Source organism: Bombus terrestris, chromosome 10, assembly GCF_910591885.1.
Source record: "Bombus terrestris chromosome 10, iyBomTerr1.2, whole genome shotgun sequence".
NCBI classification, from domain to species: Eukaryota; Metazoa; Arthropoda; class Insecta; order Hymenoptera; family Apidae; genus Bombus; species Bombus terrestris.
The window spans coordinates 2,995,633-3,008,444 of NC_063278.1; the positions used below are offsets into that span (position 1 = coordinate 2,995,633).

The 12,812-nt window shown below is 39.5% G+C and overlaps 1 protein-coding gene across 3 annotated transcripts in view; it reads left to right on the forward strand.

Annotated features, from left to right (window-relative positions):
• LOC100648479 (G-protein coupled receptor moody) overlaps positions 1–12,812 on the forward strand; it is a 30,564-nt gene that overhangs the window by 13,101 nt on the left and 4,651 nt on the right. For 2 of the 3 annotated variants that reach the window (XM_048409394.1, XM_048409395.1), the window contains exons 2-3: positions 7,704–7,913; positions 10,048–10,286. In XM_048409394.1, coding sequence (XP_048265351.1) covers positions 7,704–7,913; positions 10,048–10,286 — 449 coding nt within the window. Of the gene's footprint in view, positions 1–2,577; positions 3,719–7,703; positions 7,914–10,047; positions 10,287–12,812 lie in introns of those variants that run through there. The other variant, XM_048409393.1, reaches the window with a different exon arrangement.

Below are 12,812 nucleotides of genomic sequence, written 5' to 3' on the forward strand. Positions count from 1 at the left end.
CGTGTACGGAGTAAAGTTAAAGCGATTTAGGTCGACGTTTTTATAGAAAGGGGTCCGAACAACGAGCGGTCCCTTGACAATAAATCGTCAAACGCTTGGTTTTTATTAGAGCCGGGGGTGTAACCGTAAGCTTAATCTGGGCCAATATGAAACGCTGCCGGTGAGTGGCAAACCGTCGACGCTTCAGCGACGATAGCGCGTCAAACGATCTGGTCGATTCGAACGATGGTTTTCCGCGGACCTCGCGTTCCAAGAAATTTCGCCGTTTAACGCGAAAGCGACGCTTTCTAATTTCCGGAACGATCCGTTGTTTCTTCGCGCAATGACTCACGAAAATATTTGATTGCTTATGAAATCACCGATGACATTTTCTTCTTACGTTCGTTCAACGAACGAACTATCGCCCGACTGTACCGATAAAACGCAAAATCGATATAAAAACGTATTAAAAAGTTGTCGCGCGTTTATCGCAAAGTGTACGATATCGGCCGTGTCCGCGATTTTGTATTATACGAATTTTTTTTACCCGAGAACAACGTTTAATATAGTCGATAACGATCGTTTATGGCTGCCTTTAAATCACGATTAATTCTATGCTACAAACGACGAGTAGATAAGCTGGAAGCTTTTCCATTCCTCTTATTTATACAAACTATATCATGGCTATTGATCATTTTTACAAATGTGTAAAAATAGTCACTGCGAGTTACCTTGTAGACTTATTTGCACGTCTATCAAACAGCTACGTATCTCTCGTACACGGATCCACTGATAATCTATCTGTCACAGTTTCTCGTACGAATTCTTCTCAACGCGTTCCATTTTCCCCTAAAACGGGAATACTAACTCGAAACTCGACCAAAAATCTACCGTCGTTGCGAACGTATCGAGGAAAATCGCGTGAAAATTCAACGACTCTCGATTTCTAATATAACAAACAGACAGACAGACGGACGCGCGTGTTACGCAACGTAGAAACGAAAGAATCGATTGGAATATCGTCCAACGATCGACGGAAGACGTCGAAGAGGAAAGCTTCGGTTTAGAGACGATTTGCATCATCCCCTTCGTCAAATCGTCTCGACGAAAAGCTTCCGTTTTAATTAATTATATTTACCCGGTGAACGATCGAACGAGCGGGTAAATGGCGTTTCCTTCTTGCGAAGGAGGAAGAGGCGGACGAAAGAAAAAAAGAGGAGAACGGTGATTCCACTTCCGATTTATTAGGGGCGCGGTAGATACTCTTCCGTTGTGCGCGCTCGTACCCAGCTGCTTTCTCCCCCTTTGTACGGCTCGATCGTACGGCAGCCTGCCTGCTAAGCAAATGTAATTATTTTTAAAAAGGATGTAGGGACCGTGGTGTTTTCATGCGGACGGAACGCGTGCTTCGAACGAAAGCGTAGGTGCTTTAAGAGTAAGCATCGAGGATGAGTCGATGCGCCACGTTTCTATAAATCATTCGGGAAGCGTAATCGCGGTGTACACCTACATCCAGCAGCTTTCTTACCGACAACGATCGCGTGATTTGTAATGTCGCGTGCACCGGAAGTCATCGTACGATACGACGGCATTTACGTGGAATTTTAAAACGCTACGAGACATCTTCGTCGTTGTCGGTTTTGTAGAAAGTTTGCGTTTCCGACGTTTGTCTGGAACGCTGAATTTTTAACGTCTTTTAATCGTCTTTCTCTTCTTTTTTTTCTTCTTTTCTTCAGGAAATTTGCATCGAAGAAGAAACACAGGAAACGCGGAGGATGTCCGAAAAATACGAAAGCGTAACACGGTGTTTGATATTACGTAACGTCGCGTATCGCGGTATACAAAGGTTGAAAGGTTTTTCGGAAGTCTGACATTCTCGCAGAAATCTAGGGAACCCGTACGAATACGTAAAAATGGACGAAACGTTGTTTAAGTTAAAAAGTTTCAGTTATCGTGATATTCGGTGGACGAAGAAGATCGCTATTTAGGTTCCAGTTATTTAATTATGCGCGTAAAAATATAAAACCACGCGCACGCTCTAAAAATAACGTTTCGCGCGAAAGTGAAAGAGACTTTTGCTCGAATCGACGGATTACTTTGTGGCAGCGTGATTGCTGTTGCCGAGGCTCGTCGTGTATTCTATTAAGCATCCACGCCTCCACAACGTGGCACGTTAAACGTCGTTCGTTAAACCACGACTTCGCTGATTTCGCCGTTGATGTCTTACCGCCCTCGGATTTGTTAACAGGTCCAGATTGAAAGAGATCGCCGTAATTCGCTAAGAAACCTGCTTAATTTGCCATTCTACCGATCGAAGGTCTATCGTTCTCCTTGCGAAAGTAAACGAGTCTTCTAAAAATAAATATAAAATTAGAAAATGATCCATTAAAAAAAAAAAAAAAAATAGAAGAAGATCTTTGTGATTTCTGAAAAGATAATAAGAATAAGATCGTTACGCTTCTAATTATCGGTATTTTAATAAATGATAATTAATCGTTAAGCTTATTTTTCCTGTTATCTCCATAATACGTATATTTGTTCTACCTACGCTTATGGTCGATATATTTGTTTGTCGTAATTCGTCTATCTTTTCAGAAATCACAAAGATCTTCTTCTATTTTTTTTAATCGACGTGCAAAAGTTAATGTTTTATATTGACGTTTCTAATTGTAACGCGATTCGTTTATGATACGATTTTTTGATCGGCTAAATATCTATAAACGGCGATGTATGTAGGTCACTATAGCGCGTAGATTCGCGCGATTCTCTCAAGAAACTTAATAAAATAGATTTTCGTCCGGTAGAATAAATATTCTCTTGTTCGTGAAGGACACTAACCCCACGCCTGCGCTCTATTAGAATCCAGAAAACTCATCTGTACGAGCGAATTCGGTGGTCCAGTTAGCCGATCGGTTAGTCGCTTCGCGAATACCGCGAGACCAGTTCCGATCGAGATTTCTATTTTCGTGATATCTTCGCCGCCTCAGTCTCTCGTTAGAGCCGACAGCCTACGCGTATTTCGATCGTCGAAAAATCGCGTTCGGTTTCTTAAATATCGAGAGGTCGTGCAGTCGTCGACGGTTTACGAGCGAACGGAAATGTAACTACGAGTCCTTTGTAACTCTTAACGCGAACCGTGCCAGTACTACGGAGGATAAAGAAGAAGAGAACGTGACAATTTCTATTTCCGCAATATTTTCATCGCGTAAGAACCGAAGAACTTTTAGAATCGAATCCGCTGAAAATCTGTTCAATTTTAGCGCGTGTCGAAACAAGACGTTTTATGCACAGCGTTGCTCGTTTCTCTCTTCCGCGAGTGTGGCGAATATCGTCGGTGTGAAATTTTCCGCGAAACATCATCTCGGAAATTCCGTCGGAACTTGCTAAGAAACGAAGATCCAAGATGTGCAACAGGTTCAAATACTCGCGTCGTACTTCTCTAGATTTCCCTGCGAAAGGCGACGAACGTGTCGCTAAACGGGATCGTAGCCCGCGCGCTGTACCTCGCGAAGGCGTGAAATTTCATTCATAGTTGGTTGTGCGTGCACGTTTCATGGAAATTGGATAGTTTGAACGCGTAAGATGAGAATAGAAGGCGGAAGAGGCAGATTGAAAACGAAGTTTACCGGCAAAGCTGAAAGAGGCAGATCAAAATCTGCACGTGCTTCTGTTCGTCCGCAGTCGCATAAATGATTCGCATCAATGAACTCAGAACCGTCGGCGTCTACTTCTTACGAAGGTAAGCGCTTCTTCCATCGATCGTAGGTAAGAACCGTCGACGATAACAGCACGGAAAACGACTGACAAAACGCGAATTCGCTTCCACCACCATCTCGTGACGCTACGTTGGAGAGGAAGATTGGACGTGTTGTTCGTTCGTACTGAAAACGCGTAACTCGTAGACGCGCGAATTATCGTCGACCGTCGATTTTTAGCCGGTTTATCAGCCTTTCGTCTCCGCAGTTTGTCTTTCTGTCCTCTATCGTCGCAAATATATAATTATAAGCTTCAATTTCCGATGTTTCTGCCGAAACATCGAGACGATGTCTATCTGTTTCTTAAAATTGCGATTAGCGTTAAAGTAAAAATAATTAGGCTGGCAAAGAAGTAGACGTAAACGTAGAAAAGAAAGGCAGAGGAAAAGGAAGCTTGTCACTTCGGTTTGTGTCAATCAAAAATAAATACTAATCGCAATGTGATGTAAATTAGAAATAAGATTTTGTACGTAGAAGCGCAAACACGTACAGTGTACGAGCAGAGGAGATAAAACGAAAGAAATATACATCGAGATTGCCTGTGCTAATAATCGTCGAACATTCGAACGATCGATCGTTTTTAACATCTCGACGGTGATTAGAACAGAGATTGGAAGAGATTTGCTGAACACAGCGCGGTACGTTTTTAATACGAGCACGATACGCGCTTATCGGAAGGAGTCGATAAATCGAAATACAACGGCGTATTCGCGCATCCGTGTACGATAGTCGAGGTGCATCGAGATAACGACGATCTTCGAAACATTCGTTCGTACCCGAGCGAGACGCGGAATTTCGCGTTTCTGTTTCGCGAACTGAGAGGCGAAACGCGATTCGACGAAGCGGCTTGCGAGAGAAAGTAGGATTTTCGCTCGATCAAATATATTTCCCTGGTACGAGCTGCTTTTGTAAAATACATTTATTCGCCGGCACTTGGCGATCCCTCGAGAAACGCAAATTCGCCGGAAGATCGAGGCGAAGTTTGCTCCGCGGTTGAAAGAGCGTATCGTCACGAGCGGCGAAAATAGATTTCTCTCTCTTCCTCTTCGGCGCCCGAACGCGAGGAAAAAAGACGTACCTTCGTTGCATTTTCTCAACGCGCAGGAAAGAAAACGAGCGAGACAGTCGTTGAACGGGGAGAAAGTAAATAAATGGTGAGCATAGGCGGCGGACGAACGAGCAGAGAGAAAAGGCAGGAAGATCGAAGCGAAACAAGCTTATTTACATAAAGAGCGTTGTTAATTTCGTTTAAGAACGTACGAGTGTTTTCCACTGACGGAGACAGCGACACGGTGATCGTAGCTACTCGAGACGTTTCAAAAACGCTACGTTTTTAAAATCATCTTACGATTACCGATTTAAGAATTTACTCGATCGTATGTTCAGCTGGCAGCTCGATAATTTACGTTTGAAACTGCCGTACGATTAACTACCGCTTTACCACCTTAATAATTTATACAATTGTTTGTTTAACTAATCGCGATACACTGGAAGCGATTTAACATTATCCAGTCTTAGACGATATTTTTTGATAGAGCACGCGTTTGTGCGTGTCTCGCGTAACTGGGCCAAATTATAGCATCAAAGCGATGGAACACGTGCAAACGAGAGAGGAACCCACGTATCACGTGATCCGTGTTTCCGATCCTCCGACTCGCTCGTGTTTCTAACATCGTATTTATCAAGATGTTCGATACTTTGTTTTTTGGCGTAGCTTCGTAGATTTCGAAAGCGACGGTAAATTAGAAAGTAACAGCCGAAAAGTAAGAAAACGTAACGCGTAATACTCGCGTAATACACGAAATAGCGCACGGTTGAACGTACTTCAAACGCAAATCCGCATATCGCTGCTTAATATAGACGCGTGTCAATTTATTAGATATGCGAATTAAGTGGGAGTGTCGCGAACAAATAGGCACGTTTCATACGCAAATAGCGTATGTGCTGTATCGGATTCCATGTCGCGTACATACGAGCGTATCAGCGTTTCCCAACGTGCGATACGTGTGCGCCTAACAGCGCGCAATTTTGGCTGTTTCCGTGTACAATTGCAACGCGATATCGCCATCGTCGTCGAGACGCGCGAGACCGTGCTTTTTATTCTAACAGACGTTTATTTTCACGCGATGCTTTTACGCGTTGTTAGCTAGTCGACTGTCTGAAAATTGCATCGCTATCCACTTAAACGAAACTCGACGTTAAAACGAAGTGCAACTTGAAATTCGAATTAAAAAATTTGATCGAATCGCCTTCGACTACGATCGTATCGGATCTCTTACGTTTATATTCTGTTATCGAAGTTTCTTTATTTTTTTTCTTTTTTCATTCGAATTACACTTTCTTTTTCTAGGCCTGTTTATATCATAATTTTAGAACTTGATTGGCTCTGTTAACGAACGATCGAAAAATAGTTTGGAACCTCTGACGTATATGTACATACCTTTGCATTTGATCTCGTTTTCATTTGAATCATACTTTTTTCCTGTTTATATTATAATTTTAGAATTTGATTGGCTCTGTTAACGAACGATTAAAAAATAGTTGGGAAACTCTGACGTGTATGTACATACCTTTGCATTTGATCTCGTTTTCATTCGAATCATACTTTTTTCCTGTTTATATTATAATTTTAGAATTTGATTGCTTTTATTAACGAACGATCGACAAATAGTTGGGAAACTCTGACGTGTATGTACATACCTTTGCATTTGATCCCGTTTTCATTCGAATCATACTTTTTTCCTGTTTATATTATAATTTTAGAACTTGATTGGCTCTATTAACGAGCAATTGAATTATAGTTTGGAATCTCTTACGTATATGTATATACCTTTGCATTTGATCTCGTTTTCATTCGAATCATACCTTTTTCCTGTTTATATTATAATTTTACAACTTGATTGGCTCTGTTAACGAACGATCGACAAATAGTTGGAAAACTCTGACGTGTATGTACATACCTTTGCATTTGATCCCGTTTTCATTCGAATCATACTTTTTTTCTGTTTATATTATAATTTTAGAATTTGATTCCCTCTATTAACGAACGATCGAAAAATAGTTGGGAAACTCTGGCGTGTATATACATACCTGTGCATTTGATCTCGTCAACGCTGTGGGAGTGGCTTTCGCTAATTGCTATCGCTCATCAATTACTATCAGATACAGATACGTACTGGGTGAACTGTTTAAATATAAATACAAATCGGATACGAATTGATAGCTCGCCGCTCGATCGACGATTCGGAAACTCGCAGATGCCCAAACTGACGATTGTTCTCTTCGATGCATAAACCTGATGTTTCCAATGCCAATACCTCGTACGAGATTTTCTGCTGTATCCTCCGATGTTGGTTTTTCTCGATAAACCAACTCTTTCGATTCGTGTCACGGATAAAATGCCAAGACAGCGACGTTGGCGAAACGAACTGATCGCTTGGCATTTCTTTATTTCGTATACTTTGTATCCTGCCTAACATCGTTTTCCTACGTAAATCCTACGTCTCGGATCCACGTCTCAATGCCACGTGCTAATTTTTCATTAATCGCCTGTTTGCGATAAACGCGTCGTAACTTCTCTCCGTCCAATTTGTCTCGTCCAATTTCACCACAATTGTACAATCGCTATCGCATAGCCATCGCCTCTCGTTACGATACCCACGAAATTTCAACAATTTTTTAGATAAAACGTAATACGATATAATTGTAAAAAAAAAAAAAATAAAAAAGAAAGAAATTCGTAAGCTATAAGAATTGGAATACTCGAACGAGCCACGCTTACTTATTTCTAATGCAACGTATATTATAACGATCGTTGGAGTACAACTCAATTTTCCATTTCGCAACTACATCCGTAACATCGTTTTTCTAACTCGTTAAAAAAGGCTTGTTTTTGCCGGTCGTCGCCAACAGGCGACCAGTTTTTACGCTCCTGTACAAAACGACACCTGTCTACCATGCTGTCCGCAGATGGAGTACTGGATGGCGAGCAACGAGACCGGTCACAATGGCACAGAGGAGACAATCCAGGAGGTCCTCAGGGATCCAGGATCGGCGGTCCTCTTCGTGGGATATCCGCCGTGGCTTTTGCACTTCGCCGCTGGATGTTGCATACTCTTCATGGTCATCGGCATCCCGGGAAATTTATTCACCATCGTCGCTCTTTTCCGCACCAAAAAGGTCAGCGCTCCGGCGATACGTCTTTTCCGCGTCTTCGTCATCTTTCCTTCAAATTTTCTATATCTATCGCTATATCTCTTTCATTTATTTCTTCTCTTCTATTTCGTTTTCTAACACGCGCCCAGACACCCGAAGCCTTTGTATTTCATAGCGCTCGAGTAACACGCGTTTCTATCCTCGACGAACGCGTTCTGTCTATTTCTTCTTCTCTTCTTTCGTTTTTCTTTATTTCCTCGGATACGCTGAAATACTCGAAGCTTCCGATCGACGCACGTTAGATTATCATCAGCGACGACACCTTTGCAAAGAGGAATTTTATCTCTGTCGCGTAGCTTGTCCGCGAACACGTCGTTTGTAGGATTCAGCGGAATCGGAAATTTCCTGCGTTGCGATCCAACGACGCGTTGGCGAAAGCTGTGACACGTATCTAAGAGATTTACAAACGAGCTTGCGCGTAAGTCGAGCAAACGTGGATACGTCGTGGCGAAAAAAATGTCGCGCGACGAATCTGTCACGAATGGAACGAAATATACTCGGCGGCGTTGCGGTTACTTGAATTTCTAGTTACTCGTAGCATGCTAAGTGGTATTTGCTTGTACACCGACTAGGTCAATAAGTGGTTCACCTCGAATCTCGTTTCAAGACAATAGGAAAAAGTAAAAGTGACGTAAGGAATGGTTAAAAGCTGGCGTAAGTAAATTAGCATACAGGAGTGAAGCGAATCTTGGAACAAATCACGATGGAATTGTAATTATGAGAAAATATTCAGCGACGATTTATTGTTTTTATTCGCCTGTGTATTCCTCGCTTCGTCGTGTTAATAAACGGCCGAACCAGTGGCAAATAAAAATGAAGGTTTCTTCGATTCGAAAGGTTTCCCTTTAAAGTTGCGTTATGATTCGTGAAAAATTCAGCAATTTACGTTCTCTTCTTTTAGGTTTCGCGATCCGGTCGAAGCTTGCCAATTGTAAGAAAACTCGATAGGTCTCGCGAAACGCAGGCAACGTTTATGCGACGAGATGTTTTTGACAACACCGAGACTTATCGAATTTATGGGCATTCGCTGGGTTTGCGTGTAATTTACAAACGCGCCAACATTTATCTGTTAAGAAAGTATATTTACCAAGTTGACGCGATCACCGAGATAACGCGTTTCCACGCTATGATAACTTGCCTCTGGGTCGCTATAAACGTCGCTCTTCCGGTTCGTTCGACTTGCAGCGTGTCGCGCAAAGGTCTCAAAACTCCGCACGTTTCTAGCCGCGTAACGACCACCAAATACATTCTCTGATCTATTCTCTTGTTATATTAAATATTATTAGAGGAATATCGCGGAACACGTTGTCGGTTTACCTAAAACCAACGAAGAGCGGCAGACAGGCGAAAGAAAGAAGAACGATAGAAAAATAAGAACCGAGTTTGTCAGAGAATTAATTAATCAAATGGAAGAATGATTTTCCAAATCAGACGATATTTTCTGTGAGATTTATCTCATGGTCGGATTAAACGACCGATATATCGAGAATTTCTTTCTAAAGTTCTATTGGGTTGGCAATTAAGTGATTGCGGATTTTGTTATTAACTGCCATTGACAAAATCCGCAATCACTTAGTTGCCAACCCAAATAGTCCATTTTTATTTCGCCGTTCGTTATCCTGACCGAATCGTCGTATCGTAGAGGACCCAAGACTTTCGCGTAATGCACACGCAGAAAAGGATTTCCGAATTGACGACGCGCACGCGGCTTCTGACTTTTAGCGTATTATGAAACTTTTGCCTCGATCCTGTACCAAGAAAAACCATTATCCGTGATTCAGACTATCGCGAGTAAAACAAAGCGGCGGATGAGTCGATGGAATTATCGATTTCACGAGAATTATCGTGACACTGTAAATTATTATCATTACCGTCATTTGCCATTAGTAAATATATCTTTAATAATAAGTTTATATGTTTATATTGCACGATAATTCCTACTTTGTACCTACTTACGATTTGCAATATGTAGTTGTACATTTAACTACGATTATGCACAACTGTGTGTATGTACAGTATGTACAGTTATTCTCTACGATCGAATTTACGCTTGATACATAATTAAATTAACATTTCCTTTAATTACCATTGTTCGCAGTTAAGAAACGCCACCGCGATCTTCATAATGAATCTGTCACTTTCGGATTTGATGTTCTGTTGCTTCAATCTTCCTCTTGCCACGTCAACCTTCTGGCATAGTTCCTGGCGACACGGTCCGCTTCTGTGTCAACTGTTTCCTTTGTTAAGATACGGCTTGGTAGCAGTAAGCCTGTTTTCCATATTAGCGATCACGATCAATCGTTACGTTATGATAGGCCATCCTAGATTTTATCCCAGGTAAGTAAACCAAGTATTTTTGCGATGTTTCTACTCGCCGGTTACGCGTCGCTATCTTTTTCCAAAGCTTTTTGAAAAAAAAAGTACGCGTGACTGTTGTGACATAGAATTAACCCTTTGAGTGCTGTGGGCGCATATAGGTGTCTGGCTAAAGCTATCGGTGCGGACTAAGGACGTATATATGCGCTTTCTGTAAGTGCCCGGCATGGACTAAGGACGCATGTATGGGTTTTTCAATTTTTCCGAACAGAAGTAATACTGTTACGTTTATGTGAAATAAATATAAATGCATTGCTTACGGCAGTGAACGAATGCCAATAGTGGCTCGTTATCGTTGAAGCGGTCACCACTTGTAAGAAAACTCTACATCTGGTCTTTTTAGTTTTCTCAAGCACTGAATTTTTCACACACAACTAAATTATTAACTCGCGTTATATTTACTAAATTTAGTTTTCTAGTTTATTACCCAAATTCTAGTTAACTGTAAATTTCAATGTTTATAATAAATTAATTTATTAAATATATAAATAAATTATATGATATAAATAAACTAATATGATTAATAAATTATATGATATAAATAAATTATATATATGAATAAATTAATTTATAATAAATTAAAAATAGCTAAAAAATAACGCTCTTGAATCGTTTAATCTCGTGCAAAAGAATTTACACACAACTAAATTATTAACTCGCGTTATATCTACTAAATTTAGTTTTCTAGTTTATTGTTTTCTAGTTTATTACCCAAATTCTAGTTAACTGTAAATTTCAATGTTTATAATAAATTAATTTATTAAATATATAAATAAATTATATGATATAAATAAATTAATATGATATGAATAAATTAATTTATAATAAATTAAAAATAGCTAAAAAATAACGCTCCTGAATCGTTTAATCTCGTGCAAAAGAATTTACACACAACTAAATTATTAACTCGCGTTATATCTACTAAATTTAGTTTTCTAGTTTATTGTTTTCTAGTTTATTACCCAAATTCTAGTTAACTGTAAATTTCAATGTTTATAATAAATTAATTTATTAAATATATAAATAAATTATATGATATAAATAAATTAATATGATTAATAAATTATATGATATAAATAAATTAATTTATAATAAATTAAAAATAGCTAAAAAATAACGCTCTTGAATCGTTTAATCTCGTGCAAAAGAATTTACACACAACTAAATTATTAACTCGCGTTATATCTACTAAATTTAGTTTTCTAGTTTATTGTTTTCTAGTTTATTACCCAAATTCTAGTTAACTGTAAATTTCAATGTTTATAATAAATAATTAAAAATAGCTAAAAAATAACGCTCTTGAATCGTTTAATCTCGTGCAAAAGAATTACTATGACTTATTACGATTTGCGCTTTGAATAGTCAATCGACAGAGTTCAATCTAACGAAAAAGTATTCCGTCCACAGCGATCGTCAGCGCTAGACGCGCGCCGTCCGTACGGACGGCATAGGCCGCGAGTATTCAGCACTCAAAGGGTTTTAACACTGGAACCAGCACAGAGTCAAATTGACCGGTTTTACAATTTTATTTTAAAATTCCCACTTCGTGTTACATGTTTTTCCGCAATAATGAAACGACTTTCGCAACAATAATTGAAAGAATAATATAATGAATTTTATTTTCTTTTTTACGTATTCAAACTGAAAATAATTTTGTATCGAGGCTACTTGTACAACATCGGTGAAAATGACTGGTACTTGTCAAAGTGTAAAAGGGTCCTGCAATCTGTTTATCGAACCTCGATTAACCAGTTTCCTCGTTTTGTACAACTCGCCACGCGTTTTTCAAATTTTTACCGCGTATCATTCGATACGATGATATCAGCTATCAGGAAAATTCCGGATCGATCGCTAGATCGCTAGATGCTAACGCTAGAAATACCACAGCGGTCGAAATGACCGGCTCTGCGATTTTATAAACGTGTCAACCCTCGTTTAGGGATCCCAGATGGATCAACAATACGAAAAATGTACTACATAAGATGGAATTGTTTTTGTGAGAAAGTAATAAATCGATAAATATAAAAATATTCTATTATTAGGTATTTTTTAAAGACCAGTCATTTTCACTGGTCTTGGTAGAAATAGCTTCGTCTTAACTATCGGTAGTTCTGCTGTTGAGTCGCGACGAAACGACAATTTTCTTATTTCGTGATTTTATTATTGCAACTTACTGCCATTACTAAATTGCAATTTAAAGAGCAACTATTGGCTTGTCCGGAAAGTGTCTTTCTCTTACAGACGCGTCTTCTACGACGATACATCTTTGTACAAAGTCGTGAAAATTAATCTGTCGAACGTTGTGATCTTTATTTTCATAGAACAAAATGGATCATACGTAATTCGATAAAATAATATAAAACAAGAATGTTGCGCATCCATCGTTTCCTTCGACCTAATGTTAGGTCGTCCGAAAAGTTTCTTTCAGACGCCCAATGTTTTTCGTTTGTTACCAGTTTATTGAATTATGCACGAACATAATAATAA